Below are 22,144 nucleotides of genomic sequence, written 5' to 3' on the forward strand. Positions count from 1 at the left end.
AGGGGCCACCTCTCCTACATCTTATGCCAAACATCCCATAGCCTACAGTGCGGACGTACTCCATGGCATGAGGTCCTCGGATCCGGTCTGTGAGCTGCATCGCTATGAGGTAACGTCCCTTCCAGCCATTTGTCCACATTGCAACGTCCTTCTTAACCGGTGGCAGACCAAAACACCAAAGCAGGAATACCGTATGTTTTCACTAAACTGCATATCTCTGCCAAAACATAAGGTGGAAATTTTGTTTCTACTAGAAGAGCGTTCGCCGGACGCAGTATTCCTATCTGAAACATGGCTGACACCCGATTCTGACCCGGCTGTTGTAACCTCCCTCCCCTCAGGCTATCAAATCATCCGGCAAGATCGTTCGGAGGGTAGAGGTGGAGGGCTAGCAATCATATTCAAAGAACAATACCACTGCAGACTCATCCCTGAAACCATTCCAGACTGTGAGAGCCTTGCTTTCTCGCTGGAGTTTTCCCCTAACCATTGCTTCTCGGGCACATTGATATACCGCCCACCCGGCCCCCCTAAACAATTTCACAATCTCTTACCAGCAATTATGGCGCCACACGTTAGCGCCTCCGCCAACTATACCGTGCTAGGCGACCTCAATTTTCATTTTGATTCACCGCTGGATTCTACGGCTATCACGTTAGCCGAGGAACTGGCTGCGTTGCAACTTGGCCAACGAGTAAAAGCATCGACCCATGTGAAGGGTCACCTGTTAGATCCAGTGTTCAGTAACTGCAAGGACCTTGTGGTTGGGTTTCCGCTCCCCCTCCCATGGACTGACCACTCTCTGGTGCCCTTTACTTGGTCTACTCAGAAATCCGGTCCGGTAAAACCATCGATAAGACTTGCCAGATCTTGGGCACGGTTACCTACAGAGGATTGGAAAAACTTACTTACGAAAGAACTTCCCCCTAACAACGAGGATCCATGTCTGGCTAACCAGGCCTATGAAAACTGGATCCTGCACTCTCTCGAATCCATCCTCCCCCTCCAGAAATCAACGGTAAAACGCCTCCATAAAACAGCACCGTGGTTTTCAGAGGCACTTAGGAACAAAAAGCGCCAATGCCGGAAAATGGAAAGAAAATGGCGCATAGACTACTCCATGGAGGAAAAGATTCGATATCGAGAGGAGATAAAATCCTATAAAAAGGAACTAAAAGCCGCCCAAGCAGGGTACTTCTCTGACAAGATTTTAGCTGCAAAATCCAAACCCAGAGAAATTTTTCAAACCTTGCAAAAACTCACAAAACTCCCGTCTCCAATTGTTTTGAGGGAAAAGTCTGTTTCCCAGCGCAATGACTTGGCTGAATTTTTTTCAGCAAAAGTAAATAAAATATATGCCTACTTCCCCTGCACTCTCACTCCCACCCCTCCATTAATTCAAGATAAAACTAAGACCTTAGACTCCGCTCCAGCCCCTCCACCTCTGCTCAGTCACTTTCCTTGCATGGATCTCGAAGTATTGGAGTCCATGGCTTGGAAAGTAAAATCTGGATCTCCATCTGATCCGGCACCCCCTGAAGCTATGATGCTGGTCTCTCAGACTGTCCTACCAATCATTAGGAACCTGCTAAATGCCTCCATTGCCTCGGGCATTGTCCCTTCTGCTTGAAAACGGGCGATGGTCCGAGCGCTGATAAAGAAGCCCAATCTTGAACCATCGGACTTTGGAAACTATCGTCCGATTTCCCTGCTTCCCTGGGTGAGTAAGAACGTGGAGAGGTATGTCAATCTCCAGCTGGTCAGCTTCCTTGAAGATAACCAGCTGCTAGACACCACCCAGACAGGGTTCAGGCCTAAGCATGGAACAGAATCCGCCCTCCTAATGGTCATCGAGGAGTCCAGGAAAATCCTTGATCAGGGAGGATCAGTGGCAGTGATCCTCCTTGATCTCAGTGCGGCGTTCGACACGGTCAGTCATGCCACCCTACTGAACCGTCTTGCGAATGTTGGCATTGTGGACAAGGCTTGGCTCTGGTTAAAATCTTTTCTGAGCAACAGGTCATTCCAAGTGTTTGATGGACAGACAGTGTCTTCTAGCATTCCCCTGAAGTGCGGAGTCCCGCAGGGCTCCTCTTTAAGCCCCGCGCTGTTCAACGTCTATATGAGGCCACTGGCTGAGGTAGTTCTACCGTATGGAGTCAAGATCATATCCTATGTGGACGATACCCAGCTGGTGGTCTCATTAGCGCAGGAGGCTCTCCAACCACGTTCAGGGGGACTAACCGAATGTCTGGAGGAGGTGAAGTCCTGGATGACTCGGTCATCATTAAAACTTAATGGTGACAAAACGGAGCTCATGCTCCTGGGCCCTGCCGACCCCACATTCTTCAACTTACTGTGGCCCCCCTGTCTAGGTCCCCCTCCGGCCCCGAAGGATAACATCAAAAGCCTAGGGGTATGGCTGGACAGGAGTCTCTCACTCAACACTCAGGTCACAAAGCTCTCAGCCACCTGCTTTGGAATACTCAGGACACTGAAGAAGGTTCTTCCTTTGCTCCCAATGGAGGCAAAGCAGATAGCCATACAGGGCCTGATACAATCACGGCTAAACTCCAACAACGTCCTATATCTGGGTGCACTAGAGTACACCTTAAAGAGATTACAGATGGTACAAAACTGTGCCGCGCGTATTCTGCTGCAGATTCCTCGTAGATTGTCAGTAAAGGCGGCTCTGACTAATCTTCACTGGCTCCCAGTGCGTAAGAGAGTCATTTTTAAAGCAATGTGTATTGCTCACCAGGCTTTCTGGGATTCGGGTCCCCTAATCACCCGTAATCTAGGAAGCCAGTATCACCCAGGTAGAAATCTGCGCTCTAGTCAGGCCTTCTTGGCAGCAGTCCCAAGAGTTAAAAGGACTAGATCTGGCAGAAGGACGTTTGCCTTCAATGCCGCCAAGATCTGGAACTCCCTCCCGTCTCACTTAAGATCCAATCCTGATCTTGTTTCCTTCCGTAAACAGTTAAAAACACACCTATTCAATTCCGTTTAATTTAACTCAGTTTTTCCCTCCTTTTCTGGTTCTTAACCTTTTCTGGTTCTTAACCACTTTTACCCCTCACCTGGTTCCTTTTTTAGCGCTTGGACGCCTCAGGGCAGCAATCGCGCTGTTATAAATTCACTTTCATTCATTAATTCATTCATGAGCATAATGCTGTAATGGGTCATTGAGATGGCGCACGTTTGCCAGTCTGTAAAACATTCCCTAGGCCCTTCTTCGGCCCGGAATGTGAGACATGCGGAGCAGCATTACTGAATGGAATACAATGTTCCCCTCTGCCAGAAGTTAGTTTCTCCTTTCCCCTACCCCCACACCGCGCTCCACCCACCACTACCTACACAGAGACTGCACCATACATGTATCACCTGCACAGAGAGAGGTGGGAAATGTATGCAATAAACCCCTGAAATTGGGAATTTTATTTGGGTTCACGACTGGTAAATCTGATCCCACATGGAAATTCTGCATTTAATGGGGTTTACCATCTACCTGCGTGGTACTGGCACTGTGTTCCCACACAGTAACATTATTTTCAAGTATTAATTTAAAACCCCATCCGTATTATGCAACTTGTAATCAGATCCTAAGTGTTCTTTGGGTCTATTTTGCTAATTGTCATCAGTATAACTAAGGATGAAAGGGTATTGCAAATTCTCTTTTATAATCATAGAAATAGTTTTCTCTATAAAACCTAATTACAGTTGGTATTTGTTGAATGCCATCTCTAACCTGTAACTGTTTGAAGTGATACAATGAAAGAAAACGTACCAAACCTGTAAAATGTGATCACATTTGTTCATGCAGAGCAGGACAAGTAGCATTCATTTTCCTTAAAACAGGAATATTGTGATTGAACATTTAAGAATTGTAGTAAGCTGTTGGTCAGGTCTTCTGCTACGGAAAACAGGATGTTGTTTACAAAAATAGAATTTACTGATTAGAGACTGTAGAACTAATGCTTGCAGTGAAATCTGCTACCAAAAGTGCATGGACTTAATGACCAATCAGGCATTAAATGAGTTGGCTCAATGCACATTGGCAACCAAGCAACATTTATAGTAATCACTCTATTTTGTGACATCTCGTTTGTTCAGTAGAAAACAGTTTTAACAGACATGGGGGTGGAGCTTGCTAACGACCAATATGGCCGCTTGAGCCTAGAGCTCCCTGAAATCGTCACACGATCGTACAACCATCCTGCAGCTGCACTGTGCTAGCGCCTGATACCTGTGATCACTGAGCTCACAGGCCCTGCAGGTACATTTTGCAGCACTACCGACATCTCTACGATGCTCGGGACCGAAGTTCTGGCGTATGATGTGAGGCGACCGGACTGGGCCTGAGACACCGGGTTCGAGTGAGAGGTGGAGGAGACAAACGATCAGACCGGCAGCGGCGAAGTGGTGCTCGTTCAGCGCGGCTGTGTGCTGCGGTGGTGCCCCCCGGCCTACAATTCATCAGGGTGATTCTGCGATGGGTGCCCTGTCTCCGGTGGTGCCGGTGTGGACTGCGGAGGTCCTCCGGCAGACACGCTGAGCGGCCGAACTGGTGAGGGGCCACGACGCCAGGAAACCGGAGGTGCAGGCCCGGCTGGGCTTCGTGGACGTTGCAACCAATGCGGGGAAGATACAGAGGTTGTCCGGAGACACGCTTCAGCGGTGAGCCCCTACCCCTATTTGGAACCACGGGCAGTCTGGGCTGAGATGATCCAACTGCTGCACCCACGAGGCCGCCCATTTAAGCTCCCTCACTCCCGAATGCTGCGGGGCCTGTGGCTGCAGCAGCCTTGTCCCAGTGCCGGTGGGGGCGCTGGGGGCAGGAGCAAAGGAGACGGTGCACTTAGATTTTGCAGGTTGACTCCTGAGCTGTGGATTGTGTGACCCTAGACCCCCCTGTCAGCTGGCCACTATAGACTACTATAGGGAGGCTGTGCTGCCCCTGGGGAGATACACCAGTGCTACTGAACTCAGGAAAGGTGGCCTGAATTGACTTTCAATACCCGTGAGGTTCGCATGAGACCTAGTTGCAGATTTAAAACACTGATACCCCCTTGAGGCTGGCGAAGTGCCGTGGGCCACTAGGCCACTGTCTGGTATCCCCCTACCACTGTGGTGGAGGGTCTTGCGAACCGACCTTCTCATTGGCATCAGTGCGGTTGAACTGGGAACCCTGGGTGACTGGAGTTGAAGGAGCGCTCTGCCAGTGGGGCGCTGATGTGCAATACTCCTGGAGTTGCGCGCCCCTGACAGTGGTGTGATCTGGTCACTGTCTGCTGTTGATGCGGATCCACTTTGCGGCGATTCGGACCTGAGGGCGCATTGGTGCCTTCAATGGCCAAAACGGGCAAGGTAGACAGGGCACAGCCAAAGTTGTCCTTCGAGCAAAAGAGATCCAAATCCACTGATGTTGCCTCCGAGGACGGAACCAGAGACTGCGAGCAGCCTGACGCAGACCCTAGGCAAGACATACGAGGCATACTGTTGACCATGGAAAATAATTTGCAGGGGGGCATCACGTCCCTTGGCTCTAAGATGGACGTGCTGTCCTATAGAATGGACCATATGGCGGAAATGAAGGACATGGACGAGAAGCGACATGTCAGTGTGTTGACTAATGGAGACAGAAGAAGTGCAGACAGCCTTGGATACTGAACACAAGCAGCTTGGCAGGGTTCTGAAGCTCTTGCAGGACAAAACGGAGAACTTGGAAGCACGTTCTCAACGATGTAACCGGCGAATCACGGGCCTTCCAGAAAAAATACCAAACGGCAACATGGAGCTTTTCATCGAACGCTTGCTGAAAACCCTACTTGGTAAGTCTTCCTTCTCTGATATGTTTGTGGTGGAGAAGGCGCACCGCTCTCGAGGACCGAGGCCTCCTCCGGGGGCGGCTCCAAGGCCAATCATCGCCAAACCACTTTACTACCCCGATAGGGACGTCGTGCTGAAGCTGGCTAGAGAGAAACAACCACTGCAACATGAGGGGTCCACGATCTCTCTTTTCCCAGATTTCACGGCTAGGGTCCAAGAGGCTCGGCGACAATTCACTCCGATGAAAAGACAACTTCGCAAATTAGGTGAAGACTATGCCATGCTCTACCTGGCGAGACTACGTGTCAACAGGCAGGGCCGATCCCACATCTTTAGTGGACCCTAAGGTCCTGCAGTCAGCCATGAAAGGATGGTCCTAAGAGATGAGACACAGCCCGGAGAAGCACTTGTCTGATGAGGCGACAGGCGGCTCACTGGAGGAGCAGGACTGATGCTTAGCTGCTAAACATGTGTGATATGTATACTGCTGGGGGTAGGAGTGGAGTGGAGGGGACAACGATGGGGGTTGTGGGACAGTATGTGGGGATGCTTTTGTCTCCTTCATGATGGCCTACTGGGACGGTTTCCTGGACCTACTCCCCCTGGGACGTGATTGCACTGACTTGAGACCTGGACTGGGACTAACTACTGAACGGGTGCTGCGGGGTTGACCCTCGTTTGTAGGGATAGCCCTTTGTAATTTGGGAGGGTCTGCTTTATTTGGGTGGGACGATCGGGGGGTCGCACCCTCAGTTTGATAACTCTGGATTAGGTGCATTATGGTCAGACCTGCCCACAGAATAACTTATCTATTGCTGGGTATATATCTGAACACGCAGTATGTGTCCCATTGCAGCTGCAAAATATCCACCTGACGGTGCATGGAGGGGGGCCTTAACTAAGCTGAACATTTCTATCTCTTTGCTGAGCAACATCCACCCACGCGTGAATTACACTGGGGAGTGTTCTTTCTGTTGTTTGGAGTGTAGCCTTTTTGGGTTTACAGGGTTATGCGGTGGCCAAGTTGGAGCTGGTCTAACGTGGGTGGGGGCGGGGAGGGGCTCGTATTGTGTTCTGCAATTTTTGGGAATAGATGTCATTTTTCAATGTGTACATGATAGGATATTACAGCATCTAGGCCCTGTAGGGCTAGGTTTGATGAGGGCGGAGGGGAGGGAATGTTTGATGACTGACATCTGCAAGGTGTCTGTTGTGATTATTCCTGGGAGGTAGCGCTCTTGTGGTATTGACCAGATGCGTAAAGCCCCAAGCCACATGTTCACTCCATTCCCTTATGACTGATAAGACTGAACACCAAAGCAATGCAAGCACTACCATCGCACCCCATCTCTGGAAAAACAATCAACATCTCCTTCGAGACAGCAACCTTCCCGAAGAGCTGGAAGCACACCCAGATCAACGCCCTACTGAAGAAACACAAGGCGGACCCCAAAGACCTCTAGAACTTCTGGCACATCTCCTTGCTCCCCTTCCCGGCGAAAGTCACGGAGAAGATCGCCAACAGACAGCTGACCCGCTACCTCGAAGACAACAACATCCTGGACCCATTCCAGTCCGGATTCCGCAGCAACCACAGTACCGAGACCGCCCTCATCGCGGCCACCGACGACATCAGGATCCTGATGGACAAAGGAGAAACAGCCGCCCTCATCCTCCTTGACCTATCAGCAGCCTTCAACATGGTCAGCCACCGCACCCTAACAGCACACCTCCATAACACCGGAATCCAAGAGAAGGCCCTGGCCTGGACCACATACTTCCTCTCCGGCAGAACCCAGAGCGTCCGCCTTCCACCCTTCCGCTCCAAGACCACCGAGATCAACTGCTGCGTTCCACAGGGATCCTCCCTCAGCCCGATGCTGTTCAATATCTGCATGGCACCACTCGCCCACATCACACGGCAACACAGCCTCAACATCATCTCCTACGCCGACGACACCCAGCTGATCATATCCCTCACCAAAGACCCCGACACCGCCAAAGCCAACCTCCACAGAGGAATGAAGGCCGCCGCTGAATGGATGAAGGACAGCAGGCTGAAGCTGAACTCAGACAAGATGGAGGTCCTCATCCTCGGCCCCACCCCATCAGCCTGGGACGACTCCTGGTGGCCAACATTGCTAGGAACAGCCCCAGAACCCACCGACCACGCTCGCAACCTGGGGGTCATCCTCGACATCGCCCTCTCCATGACAAAGCAAGTTAACGCCATCTCCGCATCCTGCTTCACCACCCTCTGAATGCTCCGCAGGATCTTCAAATGGATCCCCTCCGACACGAGAAAAACCATCACCCAGGCCCTCTTCACCAGCAGACTGGACTACGGGAACGCCCTCTACGCAGGAACAACAACCAAGCACCTGAGACTGCTGCAACGCATCCAGAACGCCTCCGCACGACTGATCCTCAATGTCCCCCGACACAGCCACGTCACACCCCACCTGAGAGGCCTGCACTGGCTCCCCGTCAAAAAGAGGATCACCTTCAAACTCCTCATCCATGCACACAAAGCCCTCCACAACGCCGGACCAGTTTACCTCAACGACCGACTCAGCTTCTACAGCCCCACCTGCAGCCTCCACTCCGCCAACCTCGCCCTCGCCAAAGTTCCACGCATCTGTAAAACTACAGCCGGTGGCAGATCCTTCACCTACATCGCCGCCGAGACCTGGAACACTCTCCCTACCGACATACGGCAGACCCAGGACCTACTGGCTTTCAGAAGACTCCTCAAGACCTGGCTCTTCAATCAGTAGCAGGCCGCCCCCCCAGCACCTTGAGACCCTCACGGGTATGTAGAGCGCTTTACAAATGTAATGATTGATTGATTGATTGAACACCGCATAGAAACTGGCCCTGAGACGATTGCAGTGCTCACGTGGAATGAGCGAGGCCTGAACGACTTCAGGAAAGTTAGGAAGATACTGAGCTATTTACGTAGACATAATGTTGATATAGCCCTACTCCAGGAGACACATTTACCACAGGATAGCCCAGTCTGGCGCGCTAAGGGACATGGGTTAAGGTCATTATACTGACGCCGCTAGCGACGGACTGCCAGGGAAGGTATGTACTTACCAAATGCAGCACTAGAGGACTGGACCTGCATATCCTCAATGTTTATGGCCCTAACTATGATAGCCTGGAGTTATACAGCACAGTTTGACCGTACTTTCCCACTTTCACACGACGGCCCAGTTTTCGTGGGGGGGAGCGAGTTTAACTTCATCAGACAGCCTACACTGGATAGATATGATGGCCCGGACAAACGGGTATCCGCCTCAGCTACTGTTATCGAAACATCGCTGCTCCAGTTAGACATATGTGCTGTTTGGCGCACCAGACATGCGGGACAAGGTGAGAACACGCACTACTCTGCATACTATAATGTTCATACTAGAATAGACCATTGGTTTGCCTCAAGACCTATAATGCAATGCATCCAGTCTTTCACGATCTTGCCCCGTTAACTACTCAGACCACTCTACCCTTTTGCTGGTCCTCTCAACTCCTAAACCACGGGAAACCCCCTTTAAGTGGTGTTTCCTGCCCTGTTCCCTAACGGACAATGCCTTTAAGGAAGAGATGTCTGTTGCTATCAAATCTTTCTTTGAGACAAATGTGGGTTTGGTTGAGTCATTCCAAATGGTATGGGAGGCTTTCAAAGTGTATAAACGGGGGGTTGCCATCTCTAAGCATCGGGGGGGTCCGCAAATCGATACGAACCAGGTTGGCTTACCTGGAGCGCAAGATCAAGCGGTTGGAAACCTCGTTGTTGACTGGTCCGGATGCGGCACTCAGAGCGGAACTTGCAAAGACTGTGCAGGAATACAATGAGGAGGTGGATACTGAAATTAAGCATCTTGGGAAATACGCCACTGCTCACACTTATGGCGAGGGGGAACTGCCAGGGGCTGTCCTGGCGAAGCTCCTCCAACGGAATAGGGAGGTCTCTGCGATACCGGAAATTGCTTCGGCCACGGGTGATGTACCGCCCTCACAGATGCCCAAGTGGCGGAGCAATTCAGACATTACTATTCTGACTTGTATTCCTCCAGGGGATGCAGCTCAGATGAACAAATATTAGACTATTTAACACATATTCAGCTGCCATTGATGACGAATTTGCACAGGGAGTTCCTGATGCGTCCGATAGAATGGGACAAAATACTGCTGGTACTCTTTGGCATGAGGGCGGGTAGCACACCGGGACGCAACGGCCTCACTGTTGCCTTTTATAAAGCGTTCATAGATTTGCTACTACCGCACCTACTCACGCTGTACTAAGATATATGCAACTCAGGGCCGATGCCCCCATCTCTGAGGGAAGCAATCATAGTAGCTATTGTTAAACCTCCGGGCGAGTGCGCCTCATACCGGCCGCTGTCATTGATGAATGTAGATACAAAGATCTTTGCGAAAATGGTTTTCAACCACCTACTGCCCCTCGTCACGACCTTGGTAGCCCCGGAATAGGCTGGCTTTGTACCAAGCCGGAACCAGACATATAACCTTCGTACGGTCTTTGCGGCCTTGAAACTTACTAAACCGGAAGTCCCTGCGATAGTGATATTCCTAGACATGGAGAAGGCATTCGACTCCGTTGAATGGCCACTTCTGCGGTAGGTTCTCACTCGCATGGGGCTGGATGAGGTGTTCTTACAGATTATAGGGGTATTATATCACGCTCCCTCAGCGCGCATAAAAATAGGCAATCTGGTTACCGAGCCTATACAAATATGCAGGGGCACACGGCTGGGATGCCCCTTGTCTCCCATCCTTTATACTCTGGTTGCTGAACCACTGGCATGCGCACAGCCATAGAGGCATACGCTTCCCGAACTATAGCCTGATTGTCTCCTCGTATGCGAATGTTACACTGCTATACGTCCCCGATCCGGACACCAACCTCACTCCTGTGCTGCGGGAGATTGTACTATTCTGCTCTCTGTCCGGTCTACAGGTGAACTGGCACAAATCCGTCATGTTACCCGTGACCCCTGCTATGATACCCATAGAACCTGACTATCCCTTGCAGTGGACTACAGATGAGGTGCGATATCTGGGGGTCAAACTACACACAGACTCAGAGGTGGTCCTCAAAGAGAATTACAGAGTTACAATTTCTAAATAGGAAGAGAACGTTAAGCGCTGGATAAGTTTACCCTCATCGCTTATGGGCACAGTGGCTCTCATGAAAATGGTGGTCCTACCGCGCTTCCTTTTTCTCTCTACGAATAGTCCCATGATACTCCTCCGAGCGGTCTTTCAACGCCTACAAACTCTAATGATCCATATGGCTTGGGTGGGCAAGCAACTGGGTGTGGCCTGGCACATACTTATGCTGCCATACTCACTAGGTGGTCTGGGAGCGCCTGACCCTGAACTATACTACTGTGCTGCTCAAAATTCCCATGTACCCATGACCCTGGCTCAATTTCAATACCATAGGCTTAGACATGCGCTTAAGGACTTGTTAGGCGAAGATATGGTGGACCCTCTTGAGGTGCTGGCGCTCACAGCCATCATAAAAGCACAATCACCAGCTAAGATGATTTCCAGAATATATCATATATCCATGGCAGCCAGGGGCAGCACGTACACGAAACCAAGGTTAGCCTGGCAACGTGATTTGCAGGTTGACCTCACGGATGACAAGTGGTCTTACTGCTGTATGAACACTAAACAGGTCTCACTGAATGGTTGGCACGGGCTGGTCCATTTTAAATTCCTTAACAGGGTGTACTATACCCCGGAACGATTACATCGGTATGGCTTAAGGGATGGACCCTTGTGTGAGAGGTGTGGTGAACGGATTGCAGACTTCTTCCACCTGGCCTGGGAATGCCCGGGGAAAGCTTGCTTCTGGAGTATGATCTTCAATGAACTCAACATTATCACGAAACTGGCGCTAGTCCCTGACCGGTTACTGGCCCTATTTGGATATTCTAAACCTCTTCCCAAAGCTGCCTGACGTTTAATTGAAATGGCGCTACTATTAGCTAAAATATGTGTGGCAATGTGCTGGCTACGGGGCCCCATGCCTACGATAACACAGTGGGCCAAAGATATGACATACTGCTCCACCCAGTCGGAAAATTATTGCTCCCACCTCTCAATCGCCCGAGAAACTTTTGGACTCTATATCAGACATGACAAACGCACTTGACTGGGCCGGACGTGGATGCTGGAGCCGAGGTGCAGTGACCCCCTTCCCCTGACCGAAGGAGCACACCGGAGTAGTGGGCCCTTACAGTTAGATCTCCATAATACACAGCAATGGGCTTTCTGTGAGGAAGGTGGGGGAGAACATAGAGGTGTGACAGGGCGTGCATGATTGACACTATACACATATGTGGTTTCATTTTGATATGCTGGCAAAGATCTGGGCTGCTTATTTTAGATCTTCACGGGAATGTCATCAATATGCAGAACATGTCATTGCCTTTTGTTGATTTCACAAAAAATTTATAAAAACTTTTTTTTTTTAAAACAGTATTAACAGACATGTTCTGTGAGCGCCATTGTATTATGATAGTCAGGATCTAACAGGGCTAATAATTATTGCTATTGATGGAGACATTTCTAAAACTCATGTGGGTGTACAAATAATAAAAGTGAAAACAGTTGAAACTGTGATTACCTACGTGAAGTTCAGGCTAATCATTACCCACAGGCCCCTTATGTCCTTGTTCCATTCATTAACAAAGTGGAGATAACCATCTCTCAACAGACAAAAAGACCAGAGGAATGCTGGGACCCTAATACTGCCCCTCCCACTAGGAGTACATAAGTTGTTCTTACCCAGCATCCCGCCTGTTCTTTTTTTCTGTCTCTCGACAATGGATGTTGTGTGCTGGTGCTGCTCCTGCTGGGCTGGAGTTGCATTCTTCTTTCCTTCCTCCCACCAGGCTGTGGGGGCGCGGTGTTTCACGGGCGGTCTACCCGCCTGTTGGAATTCCTGGGAGTCAGTCTCTGTTGCTGCCGGAATCCTGGCAGGGGCGTTGACTCCAGGTTCCTTCCGGGTCGCGGATGCATCTTCCCAAGCCTGGCCGGCTGAGACATTCCTTGCCTGCAAAGTTCCTGCTGTTTCCCCTGGATTCCTGTTGATGGTTGCGGGGGGGACCCCTTGGTGCTGGTGTTGGCCCCCACCATGGGTGAGTTCCACTTGGTGGCTTTTTGTTCTTTCTGCTTGTACAGGTCTCTGGTGCATGTGGGTCTGAACGCTGCTGCACGTCTGCGCATGCTCATTGGCAGTTGGGTCCGCGCTGGTTCCGCAGTTGTGGTGGTGCGTGGCCTTCTAGGTGCCTGCCCTTTGCGGCTGGTGCATGGCCTTCTAGGTGCTTCAGGGTCGTGTGCGCATTTTCCTGAGGTTGGGCTGAGTGGTAGACACGCCACGTTTGCACTATTCCTGGCCTGCCCGCTGTTGGAGTAGGGGCCTTGCAACTGGTGGTATTCTGGCCCCCGCTCGGGGTGAGTTCCGCGTAGTGCTATTTTCCCTCTCTCCCAGCGGGTGTGTGTGTGTCCAATGTGCCTGCATCTTCCCTGGGACACTTGGCTGGGTATCTCTGGTTTAGCTTGTTTCCTGCTGTTGATATACTGTGCTCCTCTGCCTTTATCTTTGTTCCTTGCCTCCTCCTCAGTCTTGGTTTGAGGTGGCGTGGAGTGCGGCCCGTGGCCGGCGCGTTTCACGTGCTTCTGGGTTCCCGCAGGTGCTGTGCACTCTGTTCTGGGGTGCTCAGAGGTGCTTTGTTTGCCTGGCCTGCCTCGGGGATCCTCACTGCCTTCAGCGCTGGCTCGGTGCCTCGCGTGCCGGTGCCTGGTGAGTGTGTGTTGTCACGACTACTGGTTCGCCCGCTCGGCCCCATGGATCTGCAGTCCTCCAGCGCTTCCTTGACTGCTGGGGTGTGGATGAGGCTCTCGGCTGGCCTGATGGGGCTTGGTGCTGGGTGCCGTGGGTTCGTGCCTCGGTTCCTGTGCTTTTGGTGGCTTCCGGGTTGGTGTTTCCTCCATGCATGTTGGGCTACCTCTGTGTTGCTCTGTGTCTCTTTCCACATGCTGCTTGTGCCTCTGGGGCTCATTTTGCTTTGTGCATGCCCCCTTGTGGGGTCACTCTGGCCTATTAGTTATGGTCTTGGGCTCATGATCTGGGGATTGGGTGTTCAATCCCTGGTCTTTCGATGGTATCGGTGTGCTCAGTTGGAAGTGTTGGCATTGTACAGTTCTTCCGAGGGGTCGTGGGCGTTGGTTTGTCCCGCTGGGCGCTGCCTACTTCGTTCCTCTGCTGGCTGTGTTCATTCTGTTTCACTGCTTGGGCTTTCACCCTTCGGCCCTTCTGCTTCTGTTCCGCCTTGTCCGCCCCTGCTCTCTGCCTGCAGCCTTTCCTGCCTGCAGGCTCCTGCTCTTGTCTGCTCTCGGTGGTGGCTTCCGCCTTCCTGGTGCTGTGCGTTCTCTCTGCTCGTGGGCCGCTGTCTTTGACCTGCTTGATCCTGGTTTGGGGGTTCAAGCTGCTCTTTATTTCTACCGCTGTTCCTGCAGTGGGCTAGTGTCTGGGTCCTCGCTCCTGCCACTGGTCCTGAGGCCTGGGCAGTTTCCCGGCCTCTGTCGCTGTGTGCTTCCCCTGCTGCGGCCTTTGTATGCTCCTGAGTTGGGTCCTGTTTGGCCTGGGGATGCAGGGGTTTGGCCTGGGGATCCTTGGAGTACGGTGCCCCTTTCTTCCTTTGTATGTGGTGGGGCTGCCTGTTTTTATCCCAGGGCCTCTGGCAGTGGGCCTTATCCTCTGCCTTTGGGCTGTTTCGTGTGGCCTGGCTGGTGCTGTGTCCAGCAGATTACCTCTTTGGTGCTGGGGTTGCTCTGGTGCTTTCATTGCGCTGAACCTACCTTCTTGGCCTGGTCCTTGTGTTCCCCTTCATTTTCTGTGGCCTGGGCCCTGTCACCCCATCCGCCCAGTCCTTCTCTGCAGTTCAGTGTGGTTGGGCCTTGTTTGACCCTACTTGGGTCTCTGCCGGTGCTTGCCAGGTGCTGTGGATCTCTGCTTGTTTCTCTGGGGTTGCCCTGGGCGGTTGTTCTGGTTCCCTCCCGGCCTTTGGCTTGCTTTGGTGGGTCCTGACCATGCCTTTTCCTTGGCTCTGGGTTTGTCTGTCTCCAGGTTTCACTGGCGGTGCAGCTCCATTGGTGGCTGTTCCTCCTGCAGCCGCCTGTGCGCTGGTTGCTTCTACCTGCAGCCCGTCTCCTCCTGTTTCTCGGCTGGGGCTGGTGTGCTGCTCTGGTCCTCTTCTGGTCCTGTTCTCGCTCTTTGCGCTTCCTTTTGCCAGTTGTGTCATTGGGGCCGGTTGTGGCTGTCTGTGGCCGGGGCTTCTGGTGTGGCCTTCGGTTGTCCCTCCCTGCCTGCTCCTGGCCTTGTCTGGCCTTGGGGTTTGGTGGTGTCCAGCCTGGTTGGTGCTTGGTTGGGGTCTTCCAGGTGCTCTGGCTTTATCTGGATTGTGTGGGTGGGCTCCTGCTCTTCCTTTGGTGGGCCGTGCGGCTTGGGGTCTGCCTCAGGTGGTCCATTGGGGGCCTTGTTGCTCCAGCCCTCTCGTCGCCTGGCTGTTGGCTGTGGGTTGAGTTTTCTGCCCCCGGTGTGTTTGGCGCCCCGGGGTGGTTCTCCTCCTGCCCTGGTGTGGTGGCGCACCTTGGGCTGGGGGGCAGTGTTCTTTCGCCGGTCGCCCCTGGGGTGCATTCCGCGTGGCAGTTCGCTGCTTTGGTTTCCCTTTCCGGTAGTCCGTGGGGGTCCGGGGTTCTTGCCGCTGCAGTTCTCCTTTTTGGGGTTCCACCTGGGTTCCTGGTGCAGTTGCTCCCTGTGCTCCTGGTCTTCTCTGGTCTCCATCATTTGGCGAGATCTGGGTCTACTGGGTGCCTGGGTGGGGAGCAGCTTGGGCTTCCCTTTTCCTGTGGGCTTTTTCGGCTCCTGCTGGTCGCCTTCTTCAGCCCCGTATCCGTGCCTGTGCGCGCTGGGTGTTCAGGCCTCGCGCACCGGTGGTGTCGGACATTTTTTTGTGTGCACCTCTGGACCTGCTCCTGCTGGCTGTTCTCTTCCTGGGCATGCTTTGCCTCTAGTTGGGTGGCCGTGTTTTTTTCTGCCTGGTTCTGCTGGGTTTTCCATGGCTGCGGTTGGGCTTAGGGTTCCCCTCCCATTGCCCCAGTGCTCCTCCTTTGTTGGCCCTTCTTGTGGCTGGTGGCTTTCCGCCATGTTTGCCGCTGGGCTGCGTCTTGCTTTTCGAGTCTGTGTGGGGCCCTGGTGTTCTGGGATGGCATGTTCGGGGTTGCCTCCGGTCGCTCCTGGGCTGCCGGCTTACTGCTGCTTCGGCGTGGCCTCCGGCTGTGCCTTCTTGGTCTTGCTGGCTGCTCTGTGTCTTCTGGGGCGTGTTTTGCCTGGCGTCCCAGGTCCTGCCTGGTGCTGCTGTTCTGCCCCGCTCCTGTCTTCCCTGGCTCCCCTGGGTGCTGTTCCTGGTATGTGTCTGGTCTTTGGTGTGCCTCCTTCCCCCCCTCCCCTGTGGGGGTACGGTCCTGTGGTTTTTGTCTAGCCTCAGTGGGGCTCTGCCCTCCTTGCTGCTGGTTGTCCGAGGTCTGGTGCTGCTTGTGCCTCTGGCTTCTCTGCTTGCTCCGGTTTCAACTTGGATGGTTGTCTCTGTTTGTTTTCGTCCGGGTCTGCTGTGTGGACCGGCAGTTGTGTCCTGTGCTCTGTCTGGCATCTGCCCTGTGCTTCTGCCTGTGCTCTGTGTGGATTCTCCCTGGTGCTGGTTGGGCCGGAGTTCTCCTGCTTTCACGGTTTGCTTGTCTTCGGTCCTGGATTCTGGCTGTTTTCTTGGCATGTGGCCTTTTCGTTCTGGCCGTCTCCAGCTCTGTTTCCATCTTAGGTGTTGGGTGTGGCAGGCCTGGTTGGCTCTTGGTCGGGGGTGCTGTGTGCCCTGGAGTCTTTCCGCTGCTCCTGCTGTGGTTTGGTGTCGGGCCTTGGTTTAGTTTGCGGCCTTTTCCTGGTGGGTTTCTGGCCCTGCTGGCTCTTTGGGCCTTGTGCGTCCAGGTTTCTGGGTTTCTGTTCCTGTTTTCTACAGCTTTTTGTGGTTTGGCCTGCTCCTGGGATCTCGCTGTGGATTCTCCTTCTGGGCTGGGTGCTGTGTGGTTGTCGTTGGCGGCCCTGGTGGTGCTGGTCGTTCTTTCCGTGGGCCTGGGCTGTTTTCGGTTTTTCTGGTTGGCTGCCTCCTTGTTGGGGCGGTGGCCTTCTGTTCTCCTGGGCTCGGTTGCTGGTCCTTGGTTGTGTCCCTTTCTGGCGGGTCCTTGTTTGCTGGCCGGTAGCCTCATGTGGTTTCCCCCCTTTTTTGCTCCCTTTGGGTACTGCCCTGATGGGGTATCCTGGGTGTGCTTGCTGGTTCGGAAGGCCGGTTGTCTGCTTTGGTATTCTCCAATTTGTCAATGAATGGGACGAGGACATAGGGGACCTGGGGGAAATGCTCTATTACTTACCGGTAATCTTCATTACTCCGGATCCTGTTGTCCTCGTCCCATTCATACGCCCCTCCCTTCCTTAAACAAGATGCCAGATTTTTCTCACAATTGATCATTAAGCTAAGAGGTGATGTATTTTTATACTTTGAATCTCCAGTGATGTTTTCTCGGGATAATATTGTGGAACGTTGAGTGAAGCAATCCCCTGCACAAATAATATATTTACATCCATGAGTGCAGCCTATAGCCGTCCTTAGAAGGTTCTCACTACACTTCCAAAGAGTCGCCCACAATGGATTACACACAATAAGACATCCACAGACACTGTCGCAGGCTGGTGCCTATAGTGGGAAACCAGCATCAGAGCATCCCCTGTCACAGCCCATGGGGGCAAGCTTTGGGCCTGAGTTATTTTCCCCTGCGGGGTTCAGGTCAATCTGTAGTATTCTTCTAGTTAATACCTACTTAGTGCGTTTAAAAAACTGAAAGAAATGTGAAAACTAAGCATCTCATTAATGATTTAGTTGCTGCAAAGTGTATCCTCCTCTCTTATAACTCTATTACAAGTCGGGCAGTGCAGTATTCCAATAGGAGATGCCTCCCGCCTCACTATGCATTTTACCAGGAGTGAGAATGCACCTGGGAAAAGAAGATATGTACGGAAATGGCAACAAAATCGGAGAAGATTCATAATTGCATCCAGTAATGTTGGGTCTTACATGTGTTCCATAATTCCAGTACCAAAACTGCGTGATGACTTAATTGGGCGTTTCCTCCGGCTGCAGATTGTGTCTCTCTAACTAGGAGGCATCTCGTTACGAGGCCCTGGGTATTACACTGATAGGCCCAGATCTGAGAACTTCCATAGCTCTTTCTCCAGTGCCTGTGATGGATACATGAGCCTCTCTGGCAGGCAGCAAGGGAGCCGGGTTGGCTGAGCTGCCACCCACAGGCTTGTAGGTCCGAGACAGACATATCTATCCATGCTCCTGTAGTGTTAAATTCTGTTTTTTATGGACCAACACAATAACCTTTTGCCATTGTGAACACATTTAAATAATCCAACATACATGTATCAACTCTTTGAAACGTGGCAGGCTATTTTAATGTACTTTACACCTACCGCATGTATACACCGAGGATGATGCATGTAGTACTGATTTTAATATGCGAAAATCGTACATTTGGTATTTTGCATCTAGCTCTTGATTTAAACGTCTCTCTCAGTATGGCTATTTGACCTGATTGTGGGCCCTCTTCTTAGTCCATTTACATCTGAGTTGCTTTTGAGTACTGTTTATTTTGGTTTTTATAGCGCGTTCGTTTAAGGGGAAAACAATTAGCACTGTATAATACATAAATAATAAAGAAAAGCTAAAATTACAAACATTTACCAGTCCTGAAGACTGCTTCTTGAAATCTTTTTATTGAAATAAATTAGTTCAGCGAATATAAAACAGATGCTATTGCAGGAAACTCATGACATATATGGAACAGTAAACGTGTTCAAAACTCATTAGAAACCCTACTTATCTTTAGGAATATCATAATCAATAGAATAGGCAAAGAGTAAAAAATTCCACCTCAAAAGGCAACTGAGCAATGGGTCTTCCCGTGGGCTAACAAGGAATATTAAATGAGCATTTTTCTAGGTCAGCTATTCTGAGAAATGTTTTCACGAGATAGAGAGGCACACTGGACTATGTGGGCCTGTAAGAGTTCTATTTCTTAAACTTCTGCTTTTAGGATCCAAATAATAATTACACTGGCATCATCTATAGGGTTTACTAAACAGAGTCTCCACTGGATGGAAGACATACCAAGAGCTACATGTTATACTGTCTTATTCTTAATTAGAAACTGCAATATTTGTATTTCACGGCATACCAAATATGCACAAATTTTAAGAAGGTTAATGAAAAATACAGGATGAATAATAGATTAGACAAATATAAGCAACATACAAATCAATATGCAGTACCTTTCACTGATTAATTAAACTACACATATTGTTAAATCAACATATGACTATGCAATTTAAACACACATTTCGTTTTTGGCTAATGGAAGAAACACCAGTGACTAAATGCATACATCTTTCACGGCGAATTTTCTATGAATACCGATGAAATAGTCTCATCTTCAAACCGTTTTACCTTTTAATGGTTTTGGAAGAAAGTGAGCTGCAGGCTTGTTTTTCTTTACATGGTTTCCTTTCATAATTTCGCCTTCCTTGTTCAGACCTAAATACCATCCTCTGCCAGATTGCTGCCTGTATGTCATTGAAGAGTACGTCACATAGTAGTTTTCAAATACTGACTCCTTGAACTTGCATTCGGGTGTGAAATGTTCCTGTTGAAAAAAAAAACAACCACATCAATGTCTACAGTTGCCTATTTATCATCGCGTCCAGCGTAAGCCCTCTGCTGCATCTTCTTAAGTTATAAATGGTCACAAATCTGAGAAGCTGACAGACACTGAATTATTTACAGGTGAGTAATATGACATTTCCATTTGTTCATGGAGGCCGTCCATAGTAGTTTGAAGCATTATTATAAATCAAAGCACTGTAAGGAGTGAGGCCTGAGTGCAGCATAAAAGGCCACTCTATCATGTGTGCATGGGCGCAGGCGCGTGCATGAGCACACACAGACACACACACTCTCTGTCTCTCTTTTTCTCCCTTACAAATACACTCTCTTTTTCTGTCCCTGACTCGAGCACCATGTTAACCGCCAACAACTTATACTACGAGATGTTTATAATGCCTGAACTGTCAATAGCAATAATGGATGCAGCACCACATTTAGCACATTTGACTCACTTCCTATGAGGTGCACAACCAAATCACACAGAGTTCACTCATTGATACATAATGGCTTAAAAGAGTAGGTCAGGATCTCATCAGACGTGCAACATGTCCAAAAATGTTAACTGTTCACACTTTTGGGCTCGGCCAAGAAGACCATTTTGAACAATTTTATAAGGCAATTCTCTTACATGCTTTCATGGACCAAGCCATTCCCATTGCCTCCAAAACTACAAACGTGGACCCCACTGTAGATTCCGCTTTACCACAAGATTCCGGTCTATCAGGTGAATGTACTAGGACAATCAGGTTGGAAGCGCTCGTCCAATATTTGAGCTTCTCTCCCTGCTGATTTTCCAATATGTTAAACACAAGAATTTAGTGTCTCGAAGCAAAGTCCAACTCGATTTTTCCTAGGTAACTTTGCGGCTGAGGTGGGGGATTAAACATTTAGGGACATTTGGTGAATAGATTATTTTAGCCTTTGGATATACGTCAAAGAAGCTGGTATTTACTAACATACTAATTATGCAGCTGAAGAGCACTGATCTTGGAGGCAATACTAGAATGCAAGGGCCTCATTTATGAGAAATGACGCATCGCTGCGTGAAAGCAGCGATGCGTCACTTCTCAGTGCGCCCTTCTTGCGACATACCTGATGCATCATATTTAATGTATGACGCATCATGTCGCAAGGAGTTACAGATACGTCAGTATTTCTGACGTATCTGTAAGCGCAAAAGTGACGCATTGCTGGAGTGTGTCACAAAAGTGACGCAACTCCAGCAATGCTTCCTTTCACATGGGGCAAGCCCCATGTGAAAGGGCCTGCGTCAGTCTTACGCCTGCTGTGAGGCAGGTGCAAGATTTTGACGCAACAGCGTCCTAGAAGTGACGCAGTGAAATCTACGAGGCTTTTTACGGGGGAACGCCCCCCCCCCCCCCCTGCATACATTATACCTGACCCAGGTATAATGTAGCGCAGGGGTTTACAAAGTGACGCATCTGCTTAGATGCGTCACTTTGTAAATAGTGCGCAACAGGAGGCATGTTTTACGGCGCCAATGCGTCATATAAGTGACGCATCGGAAGCGCAAAACTGACGCACAGCCTCATAAATGAGGCCTCAAGTGTCTTGTGACTTTTGAAGAGGAGAAGACACCTTGCATCCAGAGTTCCAGTTAGGTCGAGCTTAAACTAGAAAGTTCATCAATGTTGTCCCGGAGCAGTGGGTTAACCCCTTCACCGTGAGGCTAATTGCCCCGCAGGGTGGGGGGCAGGGGGGCCGTGCTCATGACAAGCTAAGATCATCACGACCATGACCGTTTCTTATAACGTTCAGCACAGCAGGGGAATTATCCCCGCGTCGGAGCGCCGCTGCGGTCATGACGAGCTCAGCTTGTCATGAGTACCGATGGTGTTAATCATGCTGACTGTTTTCCTTTGATTATTTTTTATGTGCTGGTCGGTTCTGAAGAGGCTTGACAGCTGTGATAGTCAAGAGGAACCATTAGAAACTTCAGCTAGTTATTCCTAGACGTGGAAAGGTCTTGTTCCTTTCTTCCTACCCCTGACTTCGGATGGTAGGTTAGGGGCTTGAAGGATTTCATAGACTTAATAGCAGTAATACGCCTGCTGCTCGATCATTTGGTGACCAAACAGAAAATCTGAAGTTCAGACCTTGTTCAGTTTTCACCCACAGGGACAGCTTTATGTAAGAACAAGCATTTGCAGAGCAATAGGACTCGCATTTGCGAGAGTTTAAGGTATTGTCATTGTAAATCACAATGCATTTTATTTATGTGTTTGTTTTTAAAACGGATAAATAAAAAGCATTGTTTTACCATATCAATAGGTTATGCCCTCGGAAATGCGAGACATAGTGCATTGCTTCCTGTTGCAGTGGAAGAGAGGGGGCGAATAGGGAGGAGGAGGAGTCAGATGCAGTGAGCCGCAGCAATTAAAAGAAAGGCACGGCACACCGTAGTCTATTTTTTCAAAATT

The 22,144-nt window shown here is 50.4% G+C and overlaps 1 protein-coding gene across 7 annotated transcripts in view; it reads right to left on the reverse strand.

The window, feature by feature from the left end:
• FGF13 (fibroblast growth factor 13) overlaps positions 1–22,144 on the reverse strand; it is a 1,132,668-nt gene that overhangs the window by 8,789 nt on the left and 1,101,735 nt on the right. For all 7 annotated transcript variants that reach the window (XM_078688624.1, XM_078688621.1, XM_078688626.1 and 4 more), the window contains one exon: positions 19,488–19,683. In XM_078688624.1, coding sequence (XP_078544750.1) covers positions 19,488–19,683 — 196 coding nt within the window. The remainder of the gene's footprint in view (positions 1–19,487; positions 19,684–22,144) is intronic.

This window comes from Lissotriton helveticus, chromosome 4_1 (genome assembly GCF_964261635.1).
Source record: "Lissotriton helveticus chromosome 4_1, aLisHel1.1, whole genome shotgun sequence".
NCBI classification, from domain to species: domain Eukaryota; kingdom Metazoa; phylum Chordata; class Amphibia; order Caudata; family Salamandridae; genus Lissotriton; species Lissotriton helveticus.